Source organism: Cricetulus griseus, chromosome 2 (genome assembly GCF_003668045.3).
Source record: "Cricetulus griseus strain 17A/GY chromosome 2, alternate assembly CriGri-PICRH-1.0, whole genome shotgun sequence".
Lineage (NCBI taxonomy): Eukaryota > Metazoa > Chordata > Mammalia > Rodentia > Cricetidae > Cricetulus > Cricetulus griseus.
Genome location: NC_048595.1, coordinates 165,132,581 through 165,157,484, shown reverse-complemented (window position 1 = coordinate 165,157,484; position 24,904 = coordinate 165,132,581). Strand labels below are relative to the sequence as shown.

General features: G+C 43.6%; 1 protein-coding gene and 2 non-coding genes across 3 annotated transcripts in view; 1 reads left to right on the top strand and 2 right to left on the bottom strand.

Moving 5' to 3' along the window:
- Positions 1 to 16,474, top strand: part of Myo5b (myosin VB) — a 167,393-nt gene extending 150,919 nt beyond the window's left edge. The window contains exons 34-40 of the mRNA XM_035438715.1: positions 1,006 to 1,157; positions 3,024 to 3,113; positions 5,674 to 5,824; positions 6,152 to 6,437; positions 7,466 to 7,640; positions 9,426 to 9,506; positions 15,919 to 16,474. Of these exons, the coding sequence (XP_035294606.1) occupies positions 1,006 to 1,157; positions 3,024 to 3,113; positions 5,674 to 5,824; positions 6,152 to 6,437; positions 7,466 to 7,640; positions 9,426 to 9,506; positions 15,919 to 16,071 (1,088 nt within the window). The 3' untranslated portion in view covers positions 16,072 to 16,474. The remainder of the gene's footprint in view (positions 1 to 1,005; positions 1,158 to 3,023; positions 3,114 to 5,673; positions 5,825 to 6,151; positions 6,438 to 7,465; positions 7,641 to 9,425; positions 9,507 to 15,918) is intronic.
- Positions 16,475 to 24,277: 7,803 nt separating this feature from the next.
- On the bottom strand, positions 24,278 to 24,355 carry LOC113833676. Its single transcript, XR_003481793.1, has one exon.
- Positions 24,356 to 24,442: 87 nt separating this feature from the next.
- LOC113833677 lies at positions 24,443 to 24,582 on the bottom strand. The gene has a single exon (XR_003481794.1).
- Between the last annotated feature and the right edge of the window lie 322 nt (positions 24,583 to 24,904).

Sequence of the window (24,904 nt, the reverse complement as noted above, 5' to 3'; positions counted from 1 at the left end):
TCTTTCTACTTGTATAAGGTGACAAAAAACTAAGTAGCACACCCATGGACCAGAGGTTGTTCCAACCTTCTCAGCCCTTGGCCAACTGGCTATCATTGGGAACATGATAGTCTATGAGATATAATATTGCTAAATTCTCCTGATACCAATCCTCAATATCAAAAAGCCCACTGTGCCTAGTTAAAAGTTCAGGTGCCAAGAAATGGAGGCATTCTCACCCCATTGCATGAGCCATCTTACAACCTGTCTCTAGCTGTAAGCCCCTTCCTAAGGACCATGGCATGAGTTTGTACCCTGTGGCCCTTTCCTCCATGTGTCAGATAAATCACTAGGGGCCTATTTATTTTATTGCTACAATACAAGCGCCTAGAAATGTAATATGTTCTTTTGTTTTGTGACAGGGTTTCTCTTTGTAGCCTTGGCTGACCTGAAACTCTCTATGTAGACCAGGCTGACCTCAAAATTCATAGATATCCATCTACCTCCTGAGTGCAGGTAGTAAAGGCACGTGCCAGTACATCTGGCCAGGCCCTACATTTGCTTTCTGACCTGTGTCTACATCAGTGTGTACATCAGTGATCTTGTTGCTGTGATAAGATACCGTAACGCAAAGCAACTCAGAAAAGAGTTTATTTGGCTTACAGTTCCAGAAGGATAGAGGCCATAAAGGCAAAAAAGACATGGCAACAGGTGCCCCAGCAAGAAACTGGCTGATCACATTTCAACTGCACACAGGAAGCAGGAAGTAGGGCAAGTCTATAAACCCTCAAAGATGCACTTCCTCCAGCAAGGCTTCACCTCCTGAAGGTTCCATAACCCTGCCCCCAAATAGCACCAAGAGGTAGGGACTAAGATTTCAGATACGTGAGTCCATAGGGGTTTCAAACTATCACAGTCTCTTATTCCTCTTTCAGTTCCTGTGAGAAGTGGATTCCTAGGTGAGTTGCAGGGAAATAATGCAGAGTGTTGTCCCAATAACTCTAACTCCCACGTTATTGCTGTTAGACCTAAAGCCCCAGATGCTGTCGGGCACCGTGCCCTGTTTGCCTGCCTACATCCTCTACATGTGCATCAGGCATGCGGATTACACCAATGATGACCTCAAGGTACACTCGTTGCTGAGCTCTACCATCAACGGCATTAAGAAAGTCCTCAAGGTGAGTAAACCGCCTGTGCAGACAGATTCAGTTCCCGATAGCCCAAGCAAAGCTAGGACCTCCATCGCTTCTCTTGTGTTGTGCTGGTACACCAATTACACTACCCGGGATGCCTAGCAGGTCTCAGAGCAAGCTCAAGACTGCAAATGCCGGGAAGCCCAGAACTCCAGTGTGGGCCTCCAGCAACCTCCCTGCTGAATCTGTGTTTACAGGAAAGCCTGGCTGCCCACTAGCATAGCTAGGGACTGCCTCTGAGCCAAGTTCAGGAAGCCATACTCTCTTTCACCTTTCCAAGGGGCTGGGACACACTATCAATTTGGTGACACAGAGAGAGCTGCTGCCATTCATCAGTTTACAAGATGAGGCAGCCTGGGGGGTGAGGGTGGGTGTTAAAACAGCTCAATAATGTCACCTTAAAACACAAGATCAATGTAGGAGCAGCTGTTTGGTGATGAGGCAAGTTCACAAAGGAGCTGGAGCCAGGTGGCAGGAAGAGATTTTAGAGACAGAGACAGCTCATTCTGTGTCATAGACTGACTTGTGACCTCCCCAACACTGCCAATTCCAAAGAGGCAAACCATCCTCAAGAGCACCGTGGCCAGACCTCTTCTGGTCTAGCCAGCCTGTGATCCATGATTTAAGAGACCTAGCCTCTGCTCCTGGCAGCATGACCTTGGCAGCTGTCCTGCCTTCCCTGTCTCAGGCTCCTGTAGGTGGAGTTTTCCTCTCCCAGCAGCCACTTCTGACTTACCACACAGAGTTATATTAATTGTAAATGCTTGACCAAATTCTCAGGTTTAATACTAACTAGCTCTTACATTTTAAATTAACCCATATCCCTTAATTACACTCTGCCACATGCCGGTACCTCCATTAGCATGGCACGTTCATCTCCTGCTCCCTCTGCATCTGGCTGGGTGACTCGTCCCTCAGCCCTTCTCCTTTCCAGCATTCTCAATTAGGCTCTCCCACCTAACTTTATCCTTTTCAGTGTCAGTCAGTCAGCTTCTTTATTAAACCAATCACAGCGACAAATCTTCACAGTGTTCAAAGGATTATTCCACGGCAGGCTCCATAGTTACCTACTAATTGCCCTGAAATGTATTATGCACATGCTGGTCACTCTCAAATTTGTGTCTCTGGCCTTGGCCTCTCTTATAAGCTCTAGCTAGAGTCTAAGGCAGCCGAGGATGACAAACATCACTTCTTCAGAGAGGTCTTCTATAGCTCTGAGCTGGATTAGCCAGCTCTAGCCCATAGCCTGTGTGGTCAGCCTTGTTTTATTGTTATAGATCATAGTCATTGCATTTAAGTAATGGTGCTGTGTTACAGGATGGGCTCTGAGAAGTCAGTGGATGTAATGCAGGAGCTGGATAGGTCAAGTTGTGTATGGGTTGCTAAGCAGCCTTGCTCATTCAGTTTATTGCCCCTGAACATCTGACTTTTAGATCAGTGGGACACTAGTGCACTTTACTGCTGTGCCCCTGGCACACCTTGTTTTGGCCAGCTGGTAGGTTAGAATCAGGGTCAGCCAGGACAAGCTTTAGCCTAGACTAGAGCCTGGGGCTGATGGGCCTAAGCTCCATTTGTAAAATAGCTTCACATTCTTTAGCTCTGGGAGATAGCCTGTTCTTCCCACATGTGCAGGTGCAGACACCACTCATCAAGAGACCAGAGAATGGTTCCATCTTGTGTACCATCTCAGGGAATGGAGGAACAGCAAACCTCAGCAAAGGGCATCCACTGTGTGACTGCAAAGTAGACTACATACACTGGGGCTGCCCGGGAATGCTAGGTAACACAGAAAAACAGAAAGAGAGGCACCAAGGATATATGTCAGCCAGTGTTGTGCTTTTCTTTTCACAGAAGCACAATGATGACTTTGAGATGACATCATTCTGGCTATCCAACACCTGCCGCTTCCTTCATTGTTTGAAGCAGTACAGTGGGGATGAGGTGAGTGGTGAGCAAAGTGCCCCACAGTGGGCCCCACTTTATCTATTTGCAGTTTGGGGTGCTTTGGATGCCCTTAGATGATGGTGTAAGGTCTGTGAGGCACCTGCTGGGACCTCAGATTGTGGGCATATGTTAGCAGGACTGGGTGGGGGCACAGGAGACTTTGGGCTTCAGTGGGCCCAAGAACCCCTGAAAAACCACTCCTTAATCAAAAGAGTAGCATAGTTATAGAATTGAGTTTGCTTAATCACACAGTGCCAGAAATCCCCTTCATTCTCTAAGGGACCCTTATGAACTTGTATTTTTAAAGCTGTCCTAGAGGAGCCATGGCAGTGAAGACTGGGAGAAAGGTCAAGTGTCTGGTATATTAGGGTGTCTCTTAAGCTCTGACCACAAAAAAGAGAGGTACCCTTTATAGAACATCAAGGTACAAATGGACATTGAGGCCAAGCTTCATGCTTCCAGCTTAGTTCAATTCCCTGACCTGAGGCCCAGTTGAAAAATCACTTCCCGTTCCACTCTAGACCTCTTGAGTCCAGCTTTACCTTGAACTCACCATTCCCAACACAGGTGGGTTTGCCCTCTGCCGTGCAATGCCTTCAGCTCCATGCCACACAGTACACTTTCCAGTTCCCCTAGTGAGAATTTTGCTGCATCCAGGCCTTCCATCCCCAGAGTCTCAACTCCCCCCCCCACTTTCACATACCTCACCCTGCCCAAAGTCAAGGTGGAACAAGAATTAAAACCATGCAACAAGCTGGGCGTTGGTGGCGCACGCCTTTAATCCCAGCACTCGGGAGGCAGAGGCAGGTGGATCTCTGTGAGTTCAAGGCCAGCCTGATCTCCAGAGGGAGTGCCAGAATAGGCTCCAAAGCTACACAGAGAAACCCTGTCTCGAGAAACCAAAACAAACAAACAAACAAAAAGCCATGCAACAATATTTTAAAGTTTTACTCTATCTTTTGTGCCTGAACAAATAGGACACTCTTCTCCCGAGGGTAATGAACTGCTCTGCCTCCATCAGTCATTTTTGGAATGCATTTGACCCCACCTCCCTTCAAGAATTAGAATCTGAGTTTAGGCACTTGCCTTTACAATGAAAGGGAAGGTAAAGGTGGAAGAAATACCCTTTGTTTCAGACCAGATGCCTTGTTTGCAATAGCATATGCAAGCTCTTTACCTGTGGAGCACTTAATGTTACTTCATCAAGATTCATCATTTTACACAGTGTCTTAGTGTCCTTTGTGATAAAATACCCTAACAAAAACAACTTAATGAGAAAGAGTTTGTTTGGCTTACAGTAAACTCCAGGTATCTGACCACCACTGTGAGAAATCAAGGCAGCAGAAGCATATTACAGCCACAATAGAGAAGAGCGAGCAAGGGATAAATGCAGGCCAGTGCTTGGCTCCCTCTGTCCCTTTCATTCAGTCAAGGGCCCAGCCATTGAAATGGTGCTGTCCACATTCAGGGTGGGTCTTCTCACCTCAACCCAGTTAAGAAAATCCCTCATGGGCATGCTCCAAAGGCCTGCCTCTCAGCTGATTCTAGACCTTTGCCCGGTTGACAATTAGAAGTAACCAATGTTACCTTGCATATCCAGAGTATTAAAAAGGGCAAGCCTAAGGCTGCCATGACCCTGGGCTGCTCCATGCACTTCTGCTCTTGGAAACAAGATTTTAACCACAGTGTAACTAACTTTGTGTGGTCTAAAAACAAGAGTGAAAGTTCCCATCTCTCAGCAACCACAGTCACTCCTACTTCTGCCCCTTATTAGAAGTTGCTTTCTAATTTGAGATGAGGGTAAGAGGTTGAGGGGTATGGCTGCCTCTTTGACAGTCCTGATCTCTTTTGGCTGCTGTTGATTCCTCTTGGGCTGGATAAAAAGGACACTGGAGCTAAGCTCAGTGGCATATGACTTTAATCCCAGCAATTGGGAGGCTGTGGTAGGAATACCACAAATTTAAAGACAGCCTAGACGATATAGCAAGACCATCTCAAAACAAAAGAGAGAACAGTAAGAAGACCCCAGTCACGAAGTCCTTTTGGTGTCAGTACTTCTCCCAGATTACATGTTCATCCTAGCACAGCAGGGTAAGAGGACAATGCTGTCACCATTCCTGCTGACCTGGTAAGTGATAAATGACAGAGTCCATAGATGTTTCCTACGAACAGAACCTGCCCTATGCCATATTCCTGTAGAGTCTTGTATAGCCTAAGATATTTTAGGGCAATCTGAATGCAGGTAATACCAGATAAACATTCAGAAAGCACGGGATTATTTTTTTTTTCTGGCTTTGGGTATTTAATATACAGAACTCACTTTATTTTGAGGATCTGAATGATGTAGGCCTTTTTATTTACACAGTTCTGACTTGTCCATCATACGATTTTCACCACCTTCCAGGTCCAGGGCTGTCCCAAAGGCCTGCTGCTTTCTAGAACACTACATGTAGGGAAGGCCTGAGTGGAGCCCTGCAAAAAGGTGGCCCATGTTCCAGAAGGTGCGCAGAGCCCAGGAGCCCCCAGAAGCTCATTAATGCACATTCTTCCTCTTCAGGGTTTCATGAAGCAGAACACTCCGAAGCAGAATGAGCACTGTCTCAAGAACTTTGACCTCACTGAATATCGGCAGGTGCTAAGCGACCTTTCCATTCAGATCTATCAGCAGCTCATTAAAATTGCCGAGGGCTTGTTACAACCTATGATAGGTAAGCTGCTGCTGAAGGTTCCCAGCACACATTGTGCGGTCTGGAGGGGGTTGTGTGGCAAGTTTGCCTTGCTTTACAGGTAGTACCAAATCCAGCTAGTACACATCCTTTATCTGTCCAATCCCCAATGAATTTAAGTGACAATTTGCTCCATAGTTATTTTATGTCCAATGGGCATTCACTACATCCAGAATTCTTTGCCAAATGTATTAAGTCCCTGCATATGTTGACACTGTGCACATCTGAATGGTTTCATCGAGCCGAGTGATCCTACAGCAGAGTTTTGAAGGGAACATACAAACTTGTCTAACCACACCTTCCTTTCAGTTTCTGCCATGTTGGAAAATGAGAGCATCCAGGCACTATCTGGTGTGAGGCCAACTGGCTACAGGAAGCGCTCCTCTAGCATGGTGGATGGAGAGAACTCATACTGCCTGGAGGCTATCATCCGCCAGATGAATTCGTTTCATACTGTCATGTGTGACCAGGGCCTGGACCCTGAGATTATCCTGCAGGTGTTCAAACAGCTCTTCTATATGATCAACGCTGTGACTCTTAACAACCTGCTCCTGCGGAAAGATGCCTGCTCTTGGAGCACAGGCATGCAGCTCAGGTGAGAGAGGTGCTCACACCAGCATGTGGAGGCTGAGGGCCCAACTCAGGCTGGTGGCAGCACACAAGACAGTTATCTCCAAGGTGAAATCCACATCTAACTGGTGGCCCTTGTCATAGTCAGTATGTGACTCTCACTCAAATCCATTACCTTTTTATTGATTGGTAATGCTTACCCTGCTGAGATTATGATCTAGAAAAACAAACTAGTACAAACATGCTCACACTAGCTTAGCGATGCTCAAATGTCCTTTGAAGATAAATGAATGTGGCTAGGTCAGTGAGAAAGATGGATGAGTTATGGCTTATCACGGCTCTCAAGTGTAAATGTTTGTAAATGTTAAATATAGATTTTAACATATTTAATGCTTCCCTCCCTGTTACCATATAGGCACATTAGGTATTCCATCTTTGCTTAATTTTAAGCATGCATTCCTCTTCTATTCACTCTTTTCTCAACATGGTTACTGAATGCTAGGCACTTTGCAGAGTTTGTTCTTTTTAACATGTGTGTGTGCTTACAGGAGTGTTACATACATGTGTACATGAACATACAGAGGCTAGATGACAACTCAAATACCCACCTTTAAAAAAAAAAAAAAAAGGCTCCCTGAACTGAAACTTACCAAAGTTGTGTGGCCTGGCTGGCTAATGAGGTGTCTCCACCTCCCAGCCCCAGGATTACATCTGTGTGCCACCATGATCATTTTTAGCTTTGTTGTTGTTGTTGTTGTTGTTGTTGTTGTTGTTGGTGGTGGTGGTGGTGGTGGTGTGTGTGTGTGTGTGTGTGTGTGTGTGTGTGTGTGTGTGTTTAAATATAGGTCTGGGGATCAAACTCAGGTCCTCACGCTTTCAAGGCAAACACTTTACAAACTGAGCTGTTTCCTTACCCACACTCTGCAAGCTTTTAACCACATGAGATGATTAAAGTGAGGGCAAGAATAACATTAGTTACACCTCGCCTGCAAAACACAACAGGTGCCCTCCCTCCCCCAAGAATTAGGGCCTAACACAGCTCCCTTTCTACAGGTACAACATAAGTCAACTTGAAGAATGGCTTCGAGGAAAAAACCTTCACCAGAGTGGAGCAGTTCAGACCATGGAACCTTTGATCCAGGCGGCCCAGCTCCTCCAGTTGAAAAAGAAAACACAAGAGGATGCTGAGGCCATCTGCTCTCTGTGTACTGCCCTCAGCACCCAGCAGGTAACAGCCATTCATGACCAGTGCTGGCCCCACCAGTCTGTTCTTGCCCAGGAGTTTTTGGATGTGGTGCTCCCAGCCTTGTTAACACAATTCCCATTTGCAACTGATGAAAATGGTCTTGATGAAGCAGAGGTCACTTTGGTCTGTAAAACCTGATGCTATTTCCCCGAAAATTTCTGATCCTTCCTATGTGCTATCTTACAAGGTGGTAAACCCACAAACCTTGATAACAACTTTTTAAAACTGTGTGTGCATGTGCACATGTTTTACGATGTGTATTATGGAGACCAGAGGGTAACTGGAAAGGAGTCGCTTCTCTCTTCCATCATGTGGTTTCTGGAATTGAATTCAGGCAATCAGACTTGGTGGCAAGGGCTTTCACCCACTGCGCCATCTTGCTGGCCTCATGTCACAACTTTTTAAAAAACAGTTCCAGATAATTTATTACCTAGGAGATTTCTTTTTCTTTTCTTTCTTTTTTTTTTTTTTTGAATCTGCCAGTATGAGGCTGTTTGCTTTCTTTATATATTTTCTTTACAACTATAATTTTCATATGGCCATATTTTTTTTTTTGGCGGTGGTGGCATACACCTTCAATCCCAGCACTTGGGAAGCAGAGGCAGAAGCAGAGGCAGGCAGATCTCTTTGAGTTTGAGGCCATCCTGGTCTACAGCCAGGACTGTTACACAGAGAAACCCCTGGGGGTGGGGAGGGGAAACAACAAAAGATTCCTTATAAACCAACACCTGTGTGCTTTGTATCTCAAATGTTTTCCAATTTCCTCATAGATGCCAGGCAGTCAGACCTTACCAAAACCCATGCATTTAGTTCAAGAAAAGTTCTATTTGTTCACAGTTTGGAGGTTTCTCTGGAGAGAAGTTCAGTGTATGTATGAGAACTTAATTCTCTTTGAGCTCAGCTGAGCAAGCTGCTCTCTCCCTCACCTTTACTGCAAAAAGCAGGCTACTAGATGGGGCATTTAAGCTACTCTCATGCTGTTGGGAAAAGTTAAATGCCTCCCTGCCTTGACTCCATTTATATCATCTTAGATGAAGCCTTAATGATCTAAAGATTCTTAAGTGTCATTTTAAATTCTTCTCCCCCAAAACAGTTTTCATACCATAATTTGGTTGTAGACATATGATTAGTCCATAAAGAGATATGTCCCTGATCTTACCTTTGATCATGGCCAATTATAAATGGGCCACAGACAAAGGAAACCGGTCTCTTCCAATCAAATGCATGCCCTTCCCAACCAACCCCCTTTGTATCCTTGGCTGTTCTGGAACTCACTCTGTAGAACAGGCTGGCCTTGAACTCACAGGTCCTCCTGCCACTGCCTCTGCCTCCCAAGTGCTGGGATTAAAGGTGTGCTCCAACACTGCCCAGCATAGATGAATTTTCTTAAGGAAGAGGTGTAAGCATGGTTAAGTATGGTTAAGCCCTCCCTCATCTAAGATCCCTGGCACTCTTCTGAAGAACCTTTAAGTTGCCCACAGAAAAGAGGCTGCGGGCTCCGGACAGCAGTTTTCTGAACTCATTGTGTATAAGCTACCAAGCATAGGGAAAGGGTGGACATTGAAGACCTGGATGTAATACAGGAGCTCAAACCCTGCAGGAGCAGCCATGGGTAGAAACTCCATAAACAACAGCCTGACCACACACCCAGTGGGGTCTCTCCAGAGAGTTATACACTTGTACGGTGCTGCTGTCACAGAGTCTCAAACTTCAGAGTTGTCTTCAGTTTGCCTAATTCTGCGCTAAACTTTGTTTTCATTCCAACAGATTGTCAAAATTTTAAACCTTTACACCCCTTTGAATGAATTTGAAGAGCGGGTGACAGTGTCCTTTATAAGAACAATCCAGGTGAGTCTTGTACCAGTTTCATAAAGTCCTAGTCAGAAGCCAGAAAGGGCATTGAAAATGCAGGGTTTAACCTTCTCTTTACTAATGCTGGCTACACTGTGTGCTAGAAAAGCCTGCATTCATAGGTTTCCTGCTTAAATGAACATGAGCCTCAGTGTAGTTGTAGTAGTAGTAGTAGTAGTAGTAGTAGTAGTAGTAGTAGTAGTAGTAATAATAGTAACACACAGACAGGTGGACTTACCTTTGCCCCTCAGCTTTCTGACTGAAGCATTTCATTGGCTAGGAATAGCTTACTGAATCAAGGCACCGGGTGGGTTTAACACAGGGGCTTAATCTCAATTCCACCCATGTGCAACTAAGAAGTACACTAAGAATTCAATCAACTCTTAAATTGTGTCTCTGATCCATGCAGTATTTGTCTTTGGGGATACAGTAGGAAGAAACTTACTGGGCAGATGTGTATTTAGATCCATCCTGAAATGTGAATTTTTAGACGTGAGTTTTCTCAAGCTGAGCTCAGGGACTTTTGGGTCTAGTCGGGGGGCCTTCTTGTGTGACAGTGACTGACAGGAGCTGATTGTGACTCCACTAAGTAGGACTCATTTCCCCCAGTGACATGTGGGGGGATACGCTGGACAGACACATTGTGTTGACCAGCATGAACCAAGGATGGGAAATGGAGGAACATGCCTAGAAGGGGAGACTGGAAAAATGGAGATTTACCAAAGCTGTTAAAGAGGCCCCGAGAAGACAAGAGCTTTGTATAGAATGCTGTTCTCCTTTGCAAGGCTGGGGATTTTATTCCAAGATTTAAAGCAATGTAGAGATTTAGAAAGAGCATCCTGGCTCTGAAGAGACCCACAGAAAAGAATAACTGAACTTTAGCCTGGTATTTGAGTAGAGATAAAGCCAGAGGTCGAATGACAGATGCCAAATCAGACTAAAGGTAGCTGTTGCCTCTAGGGTAGTGGAGAAATGCCAGGGCCTGCTAAGCATACAACCCTCAGAGCAGGCCAGCTCACCCACACAACAGATGCATCAAAGTAGAGGAGAGAAGGTGCTGAGTGGGAGGATGGGTTAGGATGAGCATAGAGCCAGCTCCCAAATACCAAGAATTGGGAGACAGAAGAGAAGCCATGAGATACCTGACCCACTACTGATTTTTGTGGAAGGTTGAAAAGCAACTCAAACAAAAGTACAAGTTTAGGAAGTCATCTTTTGAATTTGAGACACATTGGAGGAAGAACCATAACTCATTATAAACTATCAACTTGCAAGAAGGGGTTCAGTCCAAAGTACACTGACATATGCCAAGCAGGCTGCAGGCCTAAGAGAGGAAAGCCATAACCTGGAATGCAAGGATTAAATATTGACAGAAAATAATGGCAATCCTGTCAAAAACTGGTTTTGGAGTTTTTTGGGTTTGTTTTTTGTTTGTTTGTTTTTGCCAGCTATAGTTTTTTCTCCCTATGCAGTGTTCAGAGGCACCGGTGAGCAGTCAGTCCCCTTACCACACCCCCAGTCCATCCCATCCCATCCCCATCACCACCCCCAACCCCACCACACTTGGTCTCATGTCCAACAGTCAAAGCTGCTTGTAAGGCATACCATTGCCTGCATTCTGTACGCAGTCTACATGTTTAAAAACACTCACCTGAACTACTGAAGCGTTGCACAGCAACTCATAAATATGTATGATTTCCACATATCCATCAAAACACTTAAATATTAAAACTTGATACTGTAAGCTTGAGAGCTGTTAGACCCCACCACAGGGTTCACAGGGCTTTTCTGTGAGACCATGTACCTATGCCTTGAGGCCCAGCTGAAACTGTTGTCACGTAGCCTCTCCTGTCCTCCCCTTTTCATGTTCACCTCTAAATCTTTTACAGTTTCCTCAAGGTATTGTTTAAGAACTTTATTATTAAAAAAAACTTGCAAATAAAAACATCACATACAGAAATTAACCAGACCCAAAATCTATACAACTTAGTGAGCTTATACTCAGTTAGGGTTGGCATTCGGAACAGAAGCTGTGAGTCTTCATGTTAAATTTTACACTTTCAGTATTGAATATATTTTAGGTACATGTTTACCATCCAAAACAAAAAAAATCTATGACCAAATTAGAACTAGAAAAAACAATTAGTTTTATGTCCTCTCTCATAACTCATGCCCATTACCTGCATTCAGTCTGTCAGCCTTTCTTGTTCTCTTCTCTTCATGTTATATGGTACCTCAAGTTTATCAAGTGCGTGTTTATCTATGTGCATATATTATTGGCTAAATGCTACATGTTTATTCCTTTCTGAGATTGTGTGATCTCACTTAATGTTATACATTCTGAGTTCATCCATTTTCCTGAAACTTTTAAACTTCATTTTTTTCCTTAATATATTCCACTATATATGCAGTGGAATACACACACACACACACACACACACACACACACACACACACACACTAATATATATATATGAAATTTTCATTTATCTGTTTGTGGACAACCAGGTCTACAACTACTATAGAAATCTCTATAGTGGGTATGGAGTTTCTGGCTATATACTCAGGAGTGAAATAGCTAGGTCATATGGTAGCTCCAAACAGATTTCCATAATGTCTGTCTTAATTTGCACTCCTACCTTTTCTCTCCATATCCTCTTCAACATGCTTTTTTTTTTTTTTTTTTCTGATTTCTCGATGATAGCCATTCTGACTGGGGTGAAGTAGTAACTCAAAGTAGTTCTAATTTGCATTTTCCTGGTGACTTGGGGAATTACACACTTTTTAAAATAGCTACTGGCCGTTTGTGTTTCTTTCTTTTGTTTTCTTTGGAAAGCTGTCTGTTGAGTTCATTGGCCAATTTGTTGTTGGCAGCTTTATTCCCTTGGTATTTAATTTCTGCAGTTCTTTGTAAATGTTGGATATTTTCCCCTGGCCTGTGGGTAGCTGGTAAAGCTTTGCCCCTGTTCTGTGCACTGATGACTCTGCTGGTTGTTTCCTTTGCTGTGTGGAGATCTTTTATTTCATGAAGTCCATTTTTGTAGCCTACCCCGTTATCTTGTTTTCTAAAAGTTCCCTAAAAGTTTCAGGGTTTGGGGTTTACAGTTAAGGTCTTTAATCCATTTTAAATTGATGATGTACAAGGTAAAAGATAGAAATCTGATTTTGTTCTTCTGCAGTTGTGCTAGCACTGTCTGCTGATGGGCTATCTTTCTTTTCAGGGTGTATTTTTTGCTTCCTTTTTTAAAAATTAAGTGAGCATTCTTTGGGGCTTTTAAACAGTGGAGTCCACAATGTAGCTAATGACCTGAAATATGAGGAATAGCAGCACTGAGTGGCTTTCTGCAGAGCCTCCTGCTCTCCACCATCATGGCTGGGTGGCCATTCTGTAAGAATCAATGAAACCGTCAGTAAGAGACCATGCCAGGTCCCACCAGAGCCACCACTGGTACTCTGAATCAGTGAAGTTTGTTGATTATTCCTCCATAAATAGCCTCATCTCCTCCAAACCCCCCTCTTGTATCCTACTGTTCTGTCAGACCCTTTAAATTACTTTGAAGTTGTGGCTTCAGATGCCAGCAATGCGTATGTTGTAGCTAACATCTGGAGGCTTAAGCAGCACTTTCTGTCATCAGGCAGGTAAATGAACAAAGTGCAAGCAATTTGATGTTCTACAGCCCATCCAGCTCACAGAGGCCTGTACTCAAACGGCTCGCCCTCTATAGCATTCTAAAGGGCTGCTGGTACTTGCAGGCCTCAGCCTGCTTCAAGGTTTAAGAGCAATGGTAAACATGCTCTGAGTGCTAGAGCTGGTGAAGCCAGCTGCTATGGATACAGCCCTTGGTCTTCCAACTCTAACATTGGGTAACAAGGAAACTTTAGAAAGTTATACTATATCAAGCACTGTCACTATTTGAAACAATAGTGTCTTGTCCCAAAGAAGGAAAAACAAAACAAGGTTTTTGTGCCTCAAGCTGGTATGGCATGACCTGTATTTTCTTGATGAAGATTTATAGATCTTCCTTTTGACAACACTCCCATAGTTCAGTGACCTTAGTTAAAAGTACAACTCCTGGCTGGAGTCCATGGTTCAACCATTAATGGTTAATTCCAAGGGAGGAAGAGCAAAGTAGGACATACTAATGACAAATACAGCACTTGCCAGGTGCCAGCAACTGAACTCAAGTGTATCGAATAGAGCTCTCTCCATCGCCCCCAAAGGGGAAATCTGTATGTATACAATTTAGCTTTCTGTCATTGTGGCACAGTACCTGAGATAATCAACTTGCAAGGGAAAAGGTTCATCTTGGTTCACGTTCCAATATTTTAATCCATGGTGACTCAACCTTGCTCTAAGGGTCTGTGAACACACAGTATGTAATGATGCTAGCCTTGGGCAGGGGATACCTGCTCACTGCACAACACCCTGGGAGCAAGAGACAGCAAGGTCTGGTGTCCCTGTATCTCTTCAAAGGCATGCCCCAGTGACCTAACTTCCATCCTAAAGATGAACTTCCATCCTAAAGTTTTTTCCATCATGAAAAAACTGTCTATTTATGGACCTCACCTTACAATGCTCTATGTCATTGAAAGTGGGAGGTTAAAGTGTCCCGCTATTAATGGAGAGCTATTTCTCCCTTCAGTTCAGTCCATTTGGGCATCAAATATTCTGTTTCTGATTGTGCTTCCATCTACAGTTGTTCATGGTGAATTGAAATTTTTATCAAACGTCTTTGTCCAGAAATGACATAGATTTTCCTTTGTTCTTGAGATTTTGTCAGATGTAAAATTCTCATCCCCCCACCCCACACACACACTTTGTGGTGTGTCATCCTATTGCTTCCTAATGTCCACTGCATCTGATGAAAAATCAGCTGTTAATCTCATTACAGGCTGCTCTATGACAAATGTGTTTCTTTGTTCTTTTTAATATTCCCTGCCTTTGGGTTTTGACAATTTGTATGTCTTGGTGTGTGAGTTTATCCTGCTTAAAGTTCAGTGAGCTTGGATGTACTCATACATACTGCCCATTGGATTCGGGATGGGTTTAGTTTTTATTTAAATGTTTTTCTGCCGCTCTCCCTCATTACTTTTTGGGACTTCTATAGTATATATGTTAATACCTTGCTTCCCGAACCCTCAAGCTCTGTTTGTTTGTTTGTTTTCATTCAGGGTCTTACATAGTCCAGATTGACCTCAAACTTGCTATGTAGCTGAAAATGACTTTGAACCCTGATCTCTTGCCTCCACTTCAACACTATTATCTTCCAGCTCACTCGGTCTCCCTTCTACCAGTCTGCTGTGGAACTCCTTTAGTGAATTTCATTTTGGTTTTTGTACTTTTCTTAAAACATATGTCTTCAAAGAGAGGGGAAGGGAAGAGGGAATTCATCCTTTTAAATATTCCAATTGATGCCACTAAGACAAACCACTATACCCCAAGAAAAACCTTATCCAAGACAAGTATCCATGCTGAATCCCACCAGATGAACCAAAGTGCACAATCTCAAACTTTTAGAGATCAAAACTCCATTGCTTTCACTGGAACCCCCCAGCTACTCTGGGAATGTGGGCGTCTATCATCTTAGGCGTACTTGAGGCTGAAGAATGGGGCAAACAAGCAGGTTCAGCCACATGCTCCCAGAGATCAGCCTCTCTCTTCATCAGCATGGCTATAACAGTCTCTAAGTGGGTCCCAGAATTTTGAAATGGCTAACAAGAATCACACTTTCAAACTCAGTAATTGCTTTAGTGGGGGGCTGACCTCTAGACTTCCTGCCTTGGAAAGTTCCATGACGTCCCATTCTGTGGATGACAAAATTAAGACATAGGAGGGTTTGGACATTTGTTCAGGGCAGGGAGTCTGCCTCTAGAGCAGTGGGACATGACCCCTTTGGTGGTCAAACACCCCTTTCACAGGGGTTGCCTAAGACCATTGGAAATCACAGATATTTACATTATGGTTCGTAACAGTAGCAAAATTATAGTTATGAAGCAGCAATGAAATTTTATGGTTGGGGGTCACCACAACATGCAGAACTGTATTAAAGGGTCACAGCATGAGGAAGGCCGAGAACCACTGCTGTAGAACCTGGACCATGAACCACGCCACAACAGTCTCTCCATGGGATTTGCACTTAAGCCATAGTTGCACCTTCTCCTGTAGCTGGAAGCATTAACATAATACTAGAATAGAGAAAGTCCTTAACCATCTGATCTCCAACACCCCAGACTAGGGCTTGTCTCTGCTACATGCCTCAGGTGCACAGGGAGACCATGTTCTCCTGACCCTGCACACCTTCTTCATCACCTTAGGAATCTTTCCATACCTTACGTCCGCTCGCTTTGGTGAAATTACATAAACTTTTTAAGTTCTAAAGACTTACATGCTCTTACTCTCCCTCCCCAGGCCCAACTACAAGAGAGGAATGACCCTCAGCAGCTACTGCTGGACTCCAAACACATGTTTCCTGTTCTGTTTCCATTTAATCCGTCTGCCCTGACCATGGACTCAATCCACATCCCGGCATGTCTCAGTCTGGAGTTTCTCAATGAAGTCTGAGGATGCGTGTTTCCAAGGCATGCACTGTCAGCTGAGAGAATTCTAGATCTGTTAAATACACCCAAAGTAGATCAAACCAGAGTTAGAGAACCCGTGGAGAGTACCGAACTAAACAAAGTGACACACATATTTCACTAGTGTTTGTATATGCTGCTCAGAATAAAAACACTTGAAATGTGGGAGATTGTTTAAACAAAGACACATCATAATGAATAGCCACTGTGTAGCTCCAATTGCCATATAAAAATGCCAGTTCTACAGAGTGGAAGTGCCTAGTTTTGATCTTTGTATATAACTGGAAAAATGTCCAATTTAAGATAATATTAAAAAATGATGACATAAATTGACTTTGTGGGTCTTTCAACAAAGAATGATACGAATGCCATAGAAATGGAATACGTTGCCGGGTGTTGGTGGCACACGCCTTTAATCCCAGCACTCGGGAGGCAGAGGCAGGTGGATCTCTGTGAGTTTGAGGCCAGCCTGGTCTCCAGAGCGAGTGCCAGGATAGGCTCCAAAGCTACACAGAGAAACCCTGTCTCGAAAAATCAAAAAAAAAAAAAAATGGAATACATTGATAAACCAAAGGTGTGCGTGAACTTGTAGTGAGGTGTTTTAAAAACAAACGTATGGGCCCGAACCTCTGCAGAAGTTTCCCCAAAGTATTCACTAATGCTGGTGAATAGGAGACAATGGTACAACTGACCTCCACACTAAGCATACTGTATACCATTTCTAAGCAAACTGGATGATGCAGATATGCTTGACTTCTTGCGATAGTCTCGGGTTTGTGAGAGTTACGTTAAACATAATGCCATCACAGGTACCAAGTGTGAGAAAGGTGAACAAATACAGTCTCCTGTGCTATGGGGCCAGCAAAGCTTCTGCAATAATATAAGTATGAAAAATAGTAGATGAGAATGGATAACTTTTATTTGCAGGTATAAAAGCCAAACCAGGGTGAAAGCTTTTAACTTCCCCAATGACACTAACCCTTCGACAAGGGCCTCACAGTGTGCTGTGGATTCCAGATCCCAAGAGCATAAGGGAAACAGACTCAGTTCCAGAAACCAATTGTCTGTAGGAGAATGCAGGATCACTAAGTTATTATCCAAAGATTTATGAGTTTTTTTTAATTGCCTTGAAAAACTACAATAGCTTAGAGCCAACTTTCCCTTCTCAAGTTATTTTCAACATTTTTTCAAACTTTAAAATCAATGTAAATACTTTACTATGAAATAAGGATTTAAAGAATATTTAGTAATAATGGAACAGGCTTATGTATTTGCTGCTCTTAGGATTTTGTTTTGCTCTGGGTGACTTTTCTGGGCTCAAGAACAAAGGTTTGGTTGGACAACCTATGTATTCTTTTTACCCATTTTTATAATCAATATTTATTAAAATTATGTGCTGTCCCTATGACAGTTCAGGTTCTTTGCAAATCATACAGGAGCCTCATTATCACACTGAGATTTCTCCATACTTTAGAAGACCTCTCGGAGTGTCACCCACTTTAGAAGGTTCTTGGGAATACAGAAGACTCCAAGCCCTAAAATCCCATGCTCTTATGGGTCTGTGCCCATAGTCCTCCTTGCCTGGTGGGGCCAGAACAAGAAACAGCACCTGGCTTGAGACTAAATTTGACAACAAATGCATTGTTATCTGCATCGTCCCTTCTGTGTCCACAGTAAGCACCCCAACTGCTCTTGGGTGTTTGTCTCCAAGAGCAGTGCAGCCCCCCTCCATTATAGCCCCTGACATCTGGCTCTTAAGTGTCTGTCTCCAACAGCAGCCCACCACCCTGAGTTATAGCCCCTGATATCAGAACTTTCAACCACCAAATGCAAACTCTTTGGAAAGCCAGTTTAAAACAACTGGATCTGTGGCTACCTCTTTAAAGTTGATTATGAATATAATTTGCTTTTTAGTACACTTTAGTGTTCAAAATTGACTCATGTAAAGACTGTCCTTAACCCCCAAGAACACCAAAAATGCCTTGTTAAGCATTTCTAAGAAGCAATGTCTTCCCAAATGTGGCTCTCTGCCCATACAGTTTGAAACCACCATCTCCCTGCCCCAACCACCCCATTGGGTTATGACTCTCCTGTCGCTGGTTGGTCAGGAAGTGCAAAGGCTCATTAAATAAAAGCTTAGGTATCTTTGCTTATCTTTCCATCATTTGCCTTTAGCAGTTGCTGAAATAACAGACATTACCACTTATTCCCTGAAGGAGTTGCTGTGGGAAGAATTTAATGTTCGGTATAGGTAGCACCCTGTGGACTTCCCATTCATCTCATGAAGCAAGCACCATAAAAACTAACCAATATTCATAAGTCTACCATTTGTGTTTTAAGCATTATCACCCGGGCACTACCCACCTCCCTATAGCAATGGTGCATTTCCACGTAAACTAGTTGTCACTGGAGCAGACAAGCATGTGATCTGTGCACATCCTCCCCAGGCCATCCCAGCTGCACCTGCAGGCTTTCCCCCTTTCCATGGAACACAACACAGCAGAGGAGTTGCTTCCCGATTTTCCTTAGGATAAAATGTTAAGGCTCTTGTGAAAACTAGGAGTCTGGAGACTGTAGGTCCCTAAAATCTACCCCTAATTTAACTTTTAGAGCCCTAATGAATGCACTGAGGATTATGGCAGCAAACTGGAATCCAATTCTTTTGCATAAACAACTACTTCCCAAACACTTGAGCACTATAAGTGGTTATTAACTGCTTTCATTTCTCCTCATAGTATTTGCAGTTGATCTCTAAAGTTAACTTGCTATGAGTCAAATACCCCAAATTTCCTGTTTTTGCACATTGGTCCCCAAAATCACAGAATTACAGGGTATAGAAAAATTAAAGGATAATGCCAATGACAAACAAGATTGTTTTTTCTTATGATCATCATTGGATACTAAAATTTGTCTTTTCTAAAATAAGAATTGGGACAGCAAGATGGTTCAGTGGGTAAGAGTGCTTGCCATGGAAGCCTGACAACCTGCCTTTCAATCTCTGGAGGCCACAGTGAAAGGTCTTACACACATGAGCCATGGCACAAGTCTGCACTCACAGACACTATTAACAAAGTACATTCCAACAAAGGCAATCGACCAGATGGAATTAGGCTACTGTCTGAAAGCATGCTGGTAAGAAGAAGCCAATTTGGATATAACATTTTGCAATCAGCTGGCATTTAGATAAAAGCCTGCCTCTCGGAGAGAGTTCACAAAGTATTCAGGGGTTAATCTAACATTGCAGAAGAAATACTACTGAAAAATATTTTTTTTTCATTTTGGATAAGTCTGTAAACTACAGCTTTGTTATAGGAAAATGCTTATAATGGTTGCTGTAATTATTCAGCTGTGGATAAAAAATTGTGAAAATAAATGCTTTTGAATAAAGTGGTGTGCCAAACCTGGACAAAATTTAATATGACAGCTTGACTAAAAGTAGTGCTGCCTAAAGTCTATTTTTAAAAGATTTGTATGCATGCGTGTATGCATATGTACCTATATAAGTGTGTACATACATGTGTGGGGTGTGCGCACTGTGTTCTCAATCTTTCTGCCTATTTCTTCAAGGCAAAACCTCATCCCTGAACCTGGGGCTCTGTTTCCTCTGTTGGGCTGGAAGACCACAACCCCAGTGACTCTTCTAGCTTGTTAGGTGGGCACTGGAAACTGAAATCTGTCCTTGTGAGTTTTGAGCAAGTGCTTTTAACCGGAGCCATCTCTCTATAGTCTCGTGGTGTGTATGTGTGTGTGTCTGTCTGTCTGTCTGTCTGCATGTGTGTGTGTACACCTGCCCATACCAGTTCATGTGAGGGGAGGATGCTCAGGACCTTTCTCATTACTCTCTATCTTACTCCACTGAGACAAGGTCTCTCGTAGAACTGGATGCTTACTTCCAGGGCTAGGCAGCAAGCTGTCAGTATCCACTTATCTCTGCCCCTCCAATACTGGGGTTACAAATATGCGTGTGCATCCAGTTTTGTGTGTGTGTGATGTGGATTTGAACTCAGGTCCTCCTACTCACACAGAATATGCTCTCTCTTATCCAGCGCTACCTCCCTGACCCCTACTTTTAATGTTTCCTTGAGAAATTTAATTCTGGGGCATAGATTCAATTATACATGATTGTTTGAATTAGGGTTGAGTATGCAGCCACCTGTGAGCTGGAGATGGGAAAGGGCTTACTCTAGAAGGATTCTCAACCTGTGGGTCATGACCCCATTAGATGTTGAGTAACCCTTTCACAGGGGTCACCTCAGACCATTGGGAAAAAACATATATACAATTCATAACAATAGCAAAATTACAATTATGAAGTAGCAACAAAAATAATTTTATGGCTGGGGATCACCACAACATGAGCAACTGTATTGAAGGGTCACAGCATTAGGAAGATTGAGAACCACTGTTCTAGAAGATAAGGTTTATTGAGCAGTTACTCTAGAGCTGTAGAATTCAAGCCCATTCTAAAATCTCTATGAAATAGCAAAAGCTCCTCTAGAAGATGGGAAGCCTTTCTCCAGCCAGTTAGCTATGTGAGATTGGCCTGGAGTCAGAAACATGGAACTCCTACTTCCTCCCTTGGAAAAAGCATCAAAATCACCTGGGAATTGGTAAAGATCTTATCTCAAGTCCTTCCCACACTTACAAAACAAGGCATCTCCATGGATAGATGATGCTCTCAGACACACATCTCTAGGAACCACTATTGAAATGCTCTCACTAGGCAGAGGTGTAGCTCAGAGGTAGAAGGCGTGTGCAGCATGTATCAGACTCTGGTTTGGTCTCCAGCTCTGCATTTAAAAACGGTATAATGTTCACAATGTATTAATGAAGTCTCTGGACCCAGATTCCAACCAAGAGGATGGAGTCCTTTTCTCTGGCAACTGGCAGTAGAATACAGTCTAAGGAAGCCTTCACCTGGTGTTCCAAGCTAGGCCTTTAACATTTTACATAAGCTGTATTTACACAAGAAACCCTTAACCCCCAATGGCTGAGAAAGAAAGGCAGCTCCAAATCTGGGACCTGACTAAGGCCCACATGGTTGGTACAACCAGATAGACACATGATCTTATAAAATGCCAGCACCAACTGTGACTGGTGTGAGATGAAACAAGACAACTCCGTAAGTTCATCTAAGCACAGAAAAATGGAAACCATGGAACGCTAAGTGTCCCAGCTACTATGAGGGACTGTAGCTTCTTCACAAAGTGTAGCTTTAGCCAAGCTCTAATCTTAGAGATGATTACACAAGCACTCCACAAGATTTTCTCACAGACTGTATACAACAGTGTTCCCATAAATTGTATTGCTCAATGAGAATAAGTATACATCTTTGACCAGGTCTCTATTCTTTTGTTTTAGAGATAAGGTTTTACTACGTAACCTAGCTGGCCTAGTATTTCCTGATCCCCCACCTCCAGACAGGAGCTCCTGCTTCTTTGGACCCTAAACCAAACACCAAATCCTAATACCTTCTGGCTGAGATACCAGCCAATTCCTTGAGGTATGCCCTTGGTGTGCACTTTCCCTCCTAGTATGAACATTAACCACAAGTGTGTTTCAGAACCCATCTGACTGAAAGACATCGAAACCATGTTGTCTTCCCTGACAAACATTTTTGATTTACAGAGTGACTTTGTACTCAAGGATGTACCAAATTTTGTTCTAAGCTGTATTGCTACATGACATTTTAACAAAGGCTTGTTAGAATCTGCAAATAGCCTGCAGACAAATAGAGAAGAAAAACACTTTCATGTCTAAGACAATGCCTCACAGCTACTGGAACTCATCAAGACAGGGTAAACTTAAAATAAGCAATCTCAAATCAACTTCTACCACTTCATGTCTATAGTTTATTTCTTTTTGTTTGTTTGCTTGCTTTTTTTATTTGAATTACAAACAAGATTGATTTACATGACAATCCCAGTTCCATTCTCCCTCCCTTCCTCCCCTACCACCCCCCAACTAAAACCCTACCAATCATATATCCTTTCTTCTAATCTAACCTGACTCAACCTTTCTGCTCCCTCATGACCTCTGCATTCTTCCTTTTCTTCCCTTCTCATTCTCGTAGCTCCCTCACCCCTCTTCCCATGCTCTCAATTTGCTCAGGGGATCGTGACCCTTCTCCAGGGCACAAAGTTTGTCTCTCTTAGGGTCCTCCTTGTTTACTAGTTTCTCTGGCAGTGTGGATTGTAGGCTGGTAATCCCTTACTCTATGTCTAAAATCCACATGAGTGAGTACATATCATGTTTGTCTTTTTGTGATTGGGTTACCTCGCTCAGAATGGTTTCTTCGAGTTCCATCCATTTTCCTGCAAATTTCAGGATTCCATTGTTTTTTTCTGCTGAGTAGTACTCCATTGTATAAACCTCAAATCAACTTCTGCCACTGCATGTCTATAGTTTATTTCTTTATCCTTGTTTGGCAATTTGAACTTCCAGGAGAGCAGATATTTGCCATAAGCAAAAACCACAGCTAAGCTATTATTTGCCTTATAATTGAAGTTCTCACCAAGGCAGACTGTGTGTATGTGCATAGCTTTCCATTTGCACAGTCACTATTTGGTGGTGGAGGGGTGGGGGTGACACAGGTCTTACTATGTAGTCCATGCCGACATGGATGGATTTCCTATCTTCCTCAGCCTCTCAAGTGCTATGACTATAGGCATGCACCAGACTCACCATCATACATTTGTTATAAAACTACTGCAGCTCCAAAGGACTTTGCTTGCTCTCCTCAGCTGCCAGTACTGTAACTTCTATCAATGTTGATTATAGGAAAAGAGGGAAAACTGTGTAAGCATGGAAAAATGACTCAAAGAGTAGGAAGAAGGACTGGAGCTGGACAGCTCTGAGATCCTGGGTAATCGTAACAGTAGAATTTACAATGGACTCACTAATTTCCAATTTTATGTTACACTACATCTTCCCCTCCAAAATTAACTAAAGAAAGAGATAACTGCATTTCTAAAAACACTGGAGGCTAAACCTCTAAGAACAGAATAACACTATCTCAGAAGCCTCTTGTCTAGGCCCCTGTTACATTTTGAAAGGTGTAGTGTTACAAGTGTATCTGTCTAAACTACTTTAAAGATACTTATAAGTAATTTTGTAGCTTAGTTGAAGGATACTCTCCTCCCCTTTCTGTGAAGAAATGGGAAAATAGTAGAGCATAACACACTTTCCCATTCCTCAGTAACATTTTTGCCATTTGTTTTCCTTCTCCTTACTCTGTTTATATGCATCTCTTTTCCCTTGACTTTAGTTGCAGATATTGCAACTAAACATTTCTGCCTATAACTACAAAACAAAGCAAAGCCTCCAAAAGCCAGTCTCCTACATGCAAGCTAACTTGGGCTTGTCTTGCTGTAATTAGATTCAATTGTGAGTTATGTCCTCCTCCCAATTAGGGAGTCCATGGTCTCCTTATTGGTGATTCTAAGTTTGATTATCTGGTTAAGGGAGCGCCTTACTTCCTTTTCTAATACTGAAACTGCAGATATACCCATACCTGTTTGAGTGTATACTAACTTTTCATGTTGAACCTGGAAGCCCCTCTTAGTGGTGACTTGGAAGGCAAATGAAATAGAAGAACACAAGCAAGAGCACAGATGTATGTTCACCTAGCTTGAGCTTTGTATGCAAATGACTGCATGAAAACTCCTAAAAGAACTGTAAATAAACGTGTGCTCAAGTGTTCGAAGGGTGAAGTAAACTCAATTTTTTTAAAAAAATAAGGTTTTAATAGGTGGGTGTAAAATTATAAGTAGTAGGTTCCCTGCACGAACCTTTCCACATTTCTGTATTCTTGAAAGTTTTCACACACACACAAAGATTAATTTAAAGCTATGATGGTGGAGCACTCATTTAATCCCAGCATTTAGGCGGATCTCGTAGTTCGGGGCTAGCCTAGTCTTCCAGAACAGCACAGCAGGAAATCCTGTCTCAAAAACAAACAAACAAACAAACAAAAACGGGAGAGAGGAGAAGAAGATTACATTTTTAAAAAGCAGTCCCTACAACATACACAAAGCTGGATTGTGGAGCAGGCAGCAGCTGAGGAATTAATACAAAGCAATAGCTCCACCCACGCCCTGTTCCTATTCCCAGTCCAGGCCGCTCGGCGCCTGGGGTGGGGGTGGGGGCTGCGCTCTCAATCTTCCCTCTGCCCAGGCCGCCTCCTGCTCGCCCAGCCTCAGTGTTCGAGCACACTCCATCACCTGGTTCCCAGAACTCAGATTGCGCAGTGGTCACGTCATCATCGGCAGGGCTCAAGCAGGCGGCGTGGGCATCCCTAAACCTGCGCCCCCCACTCAGCCTCACCTCCCCCTCGGTCCCTCACCCTCAGCTCCCCGCGCCGGGTCCCCGGGGCCCATCACCTGCCACGTTTTCATAATCCTCTCAGGCTCCAGACCAGCAGCGCCGGCCACGTGAGGCCTGATCATATAAGGAAAATACCTCGGGCTCACACGGGGCTGGGTCGGGGACCCAGGCGCACCCTGCTCTACCGCATTCCCCATCCTTTCTCCAGACGCCCCAGCTAGCCGCTGCTGCAACCCGTAGACTAGCCCAGGCCTCGGCCATCAAACTGCGCAGGCGCAGAGGCAGCCGATCTCACCGAGTCGCCGCCAGCCCCGCCCACTTCCCGCCGTGGGGGGGCGCGGTGGAGGGGCTGGAGTTTTGGCGCCAGCCCCATTCTGCCGAGCTCACCCCTGGAGATAGACAGAGGGCGGAGTTTTAGAAGCCAGGGATAGGACAAATGGATGTGTGGCCCAGGTCATCTCTGGTTCCCAGGGGAGGGCGCCAGGCACACGGAG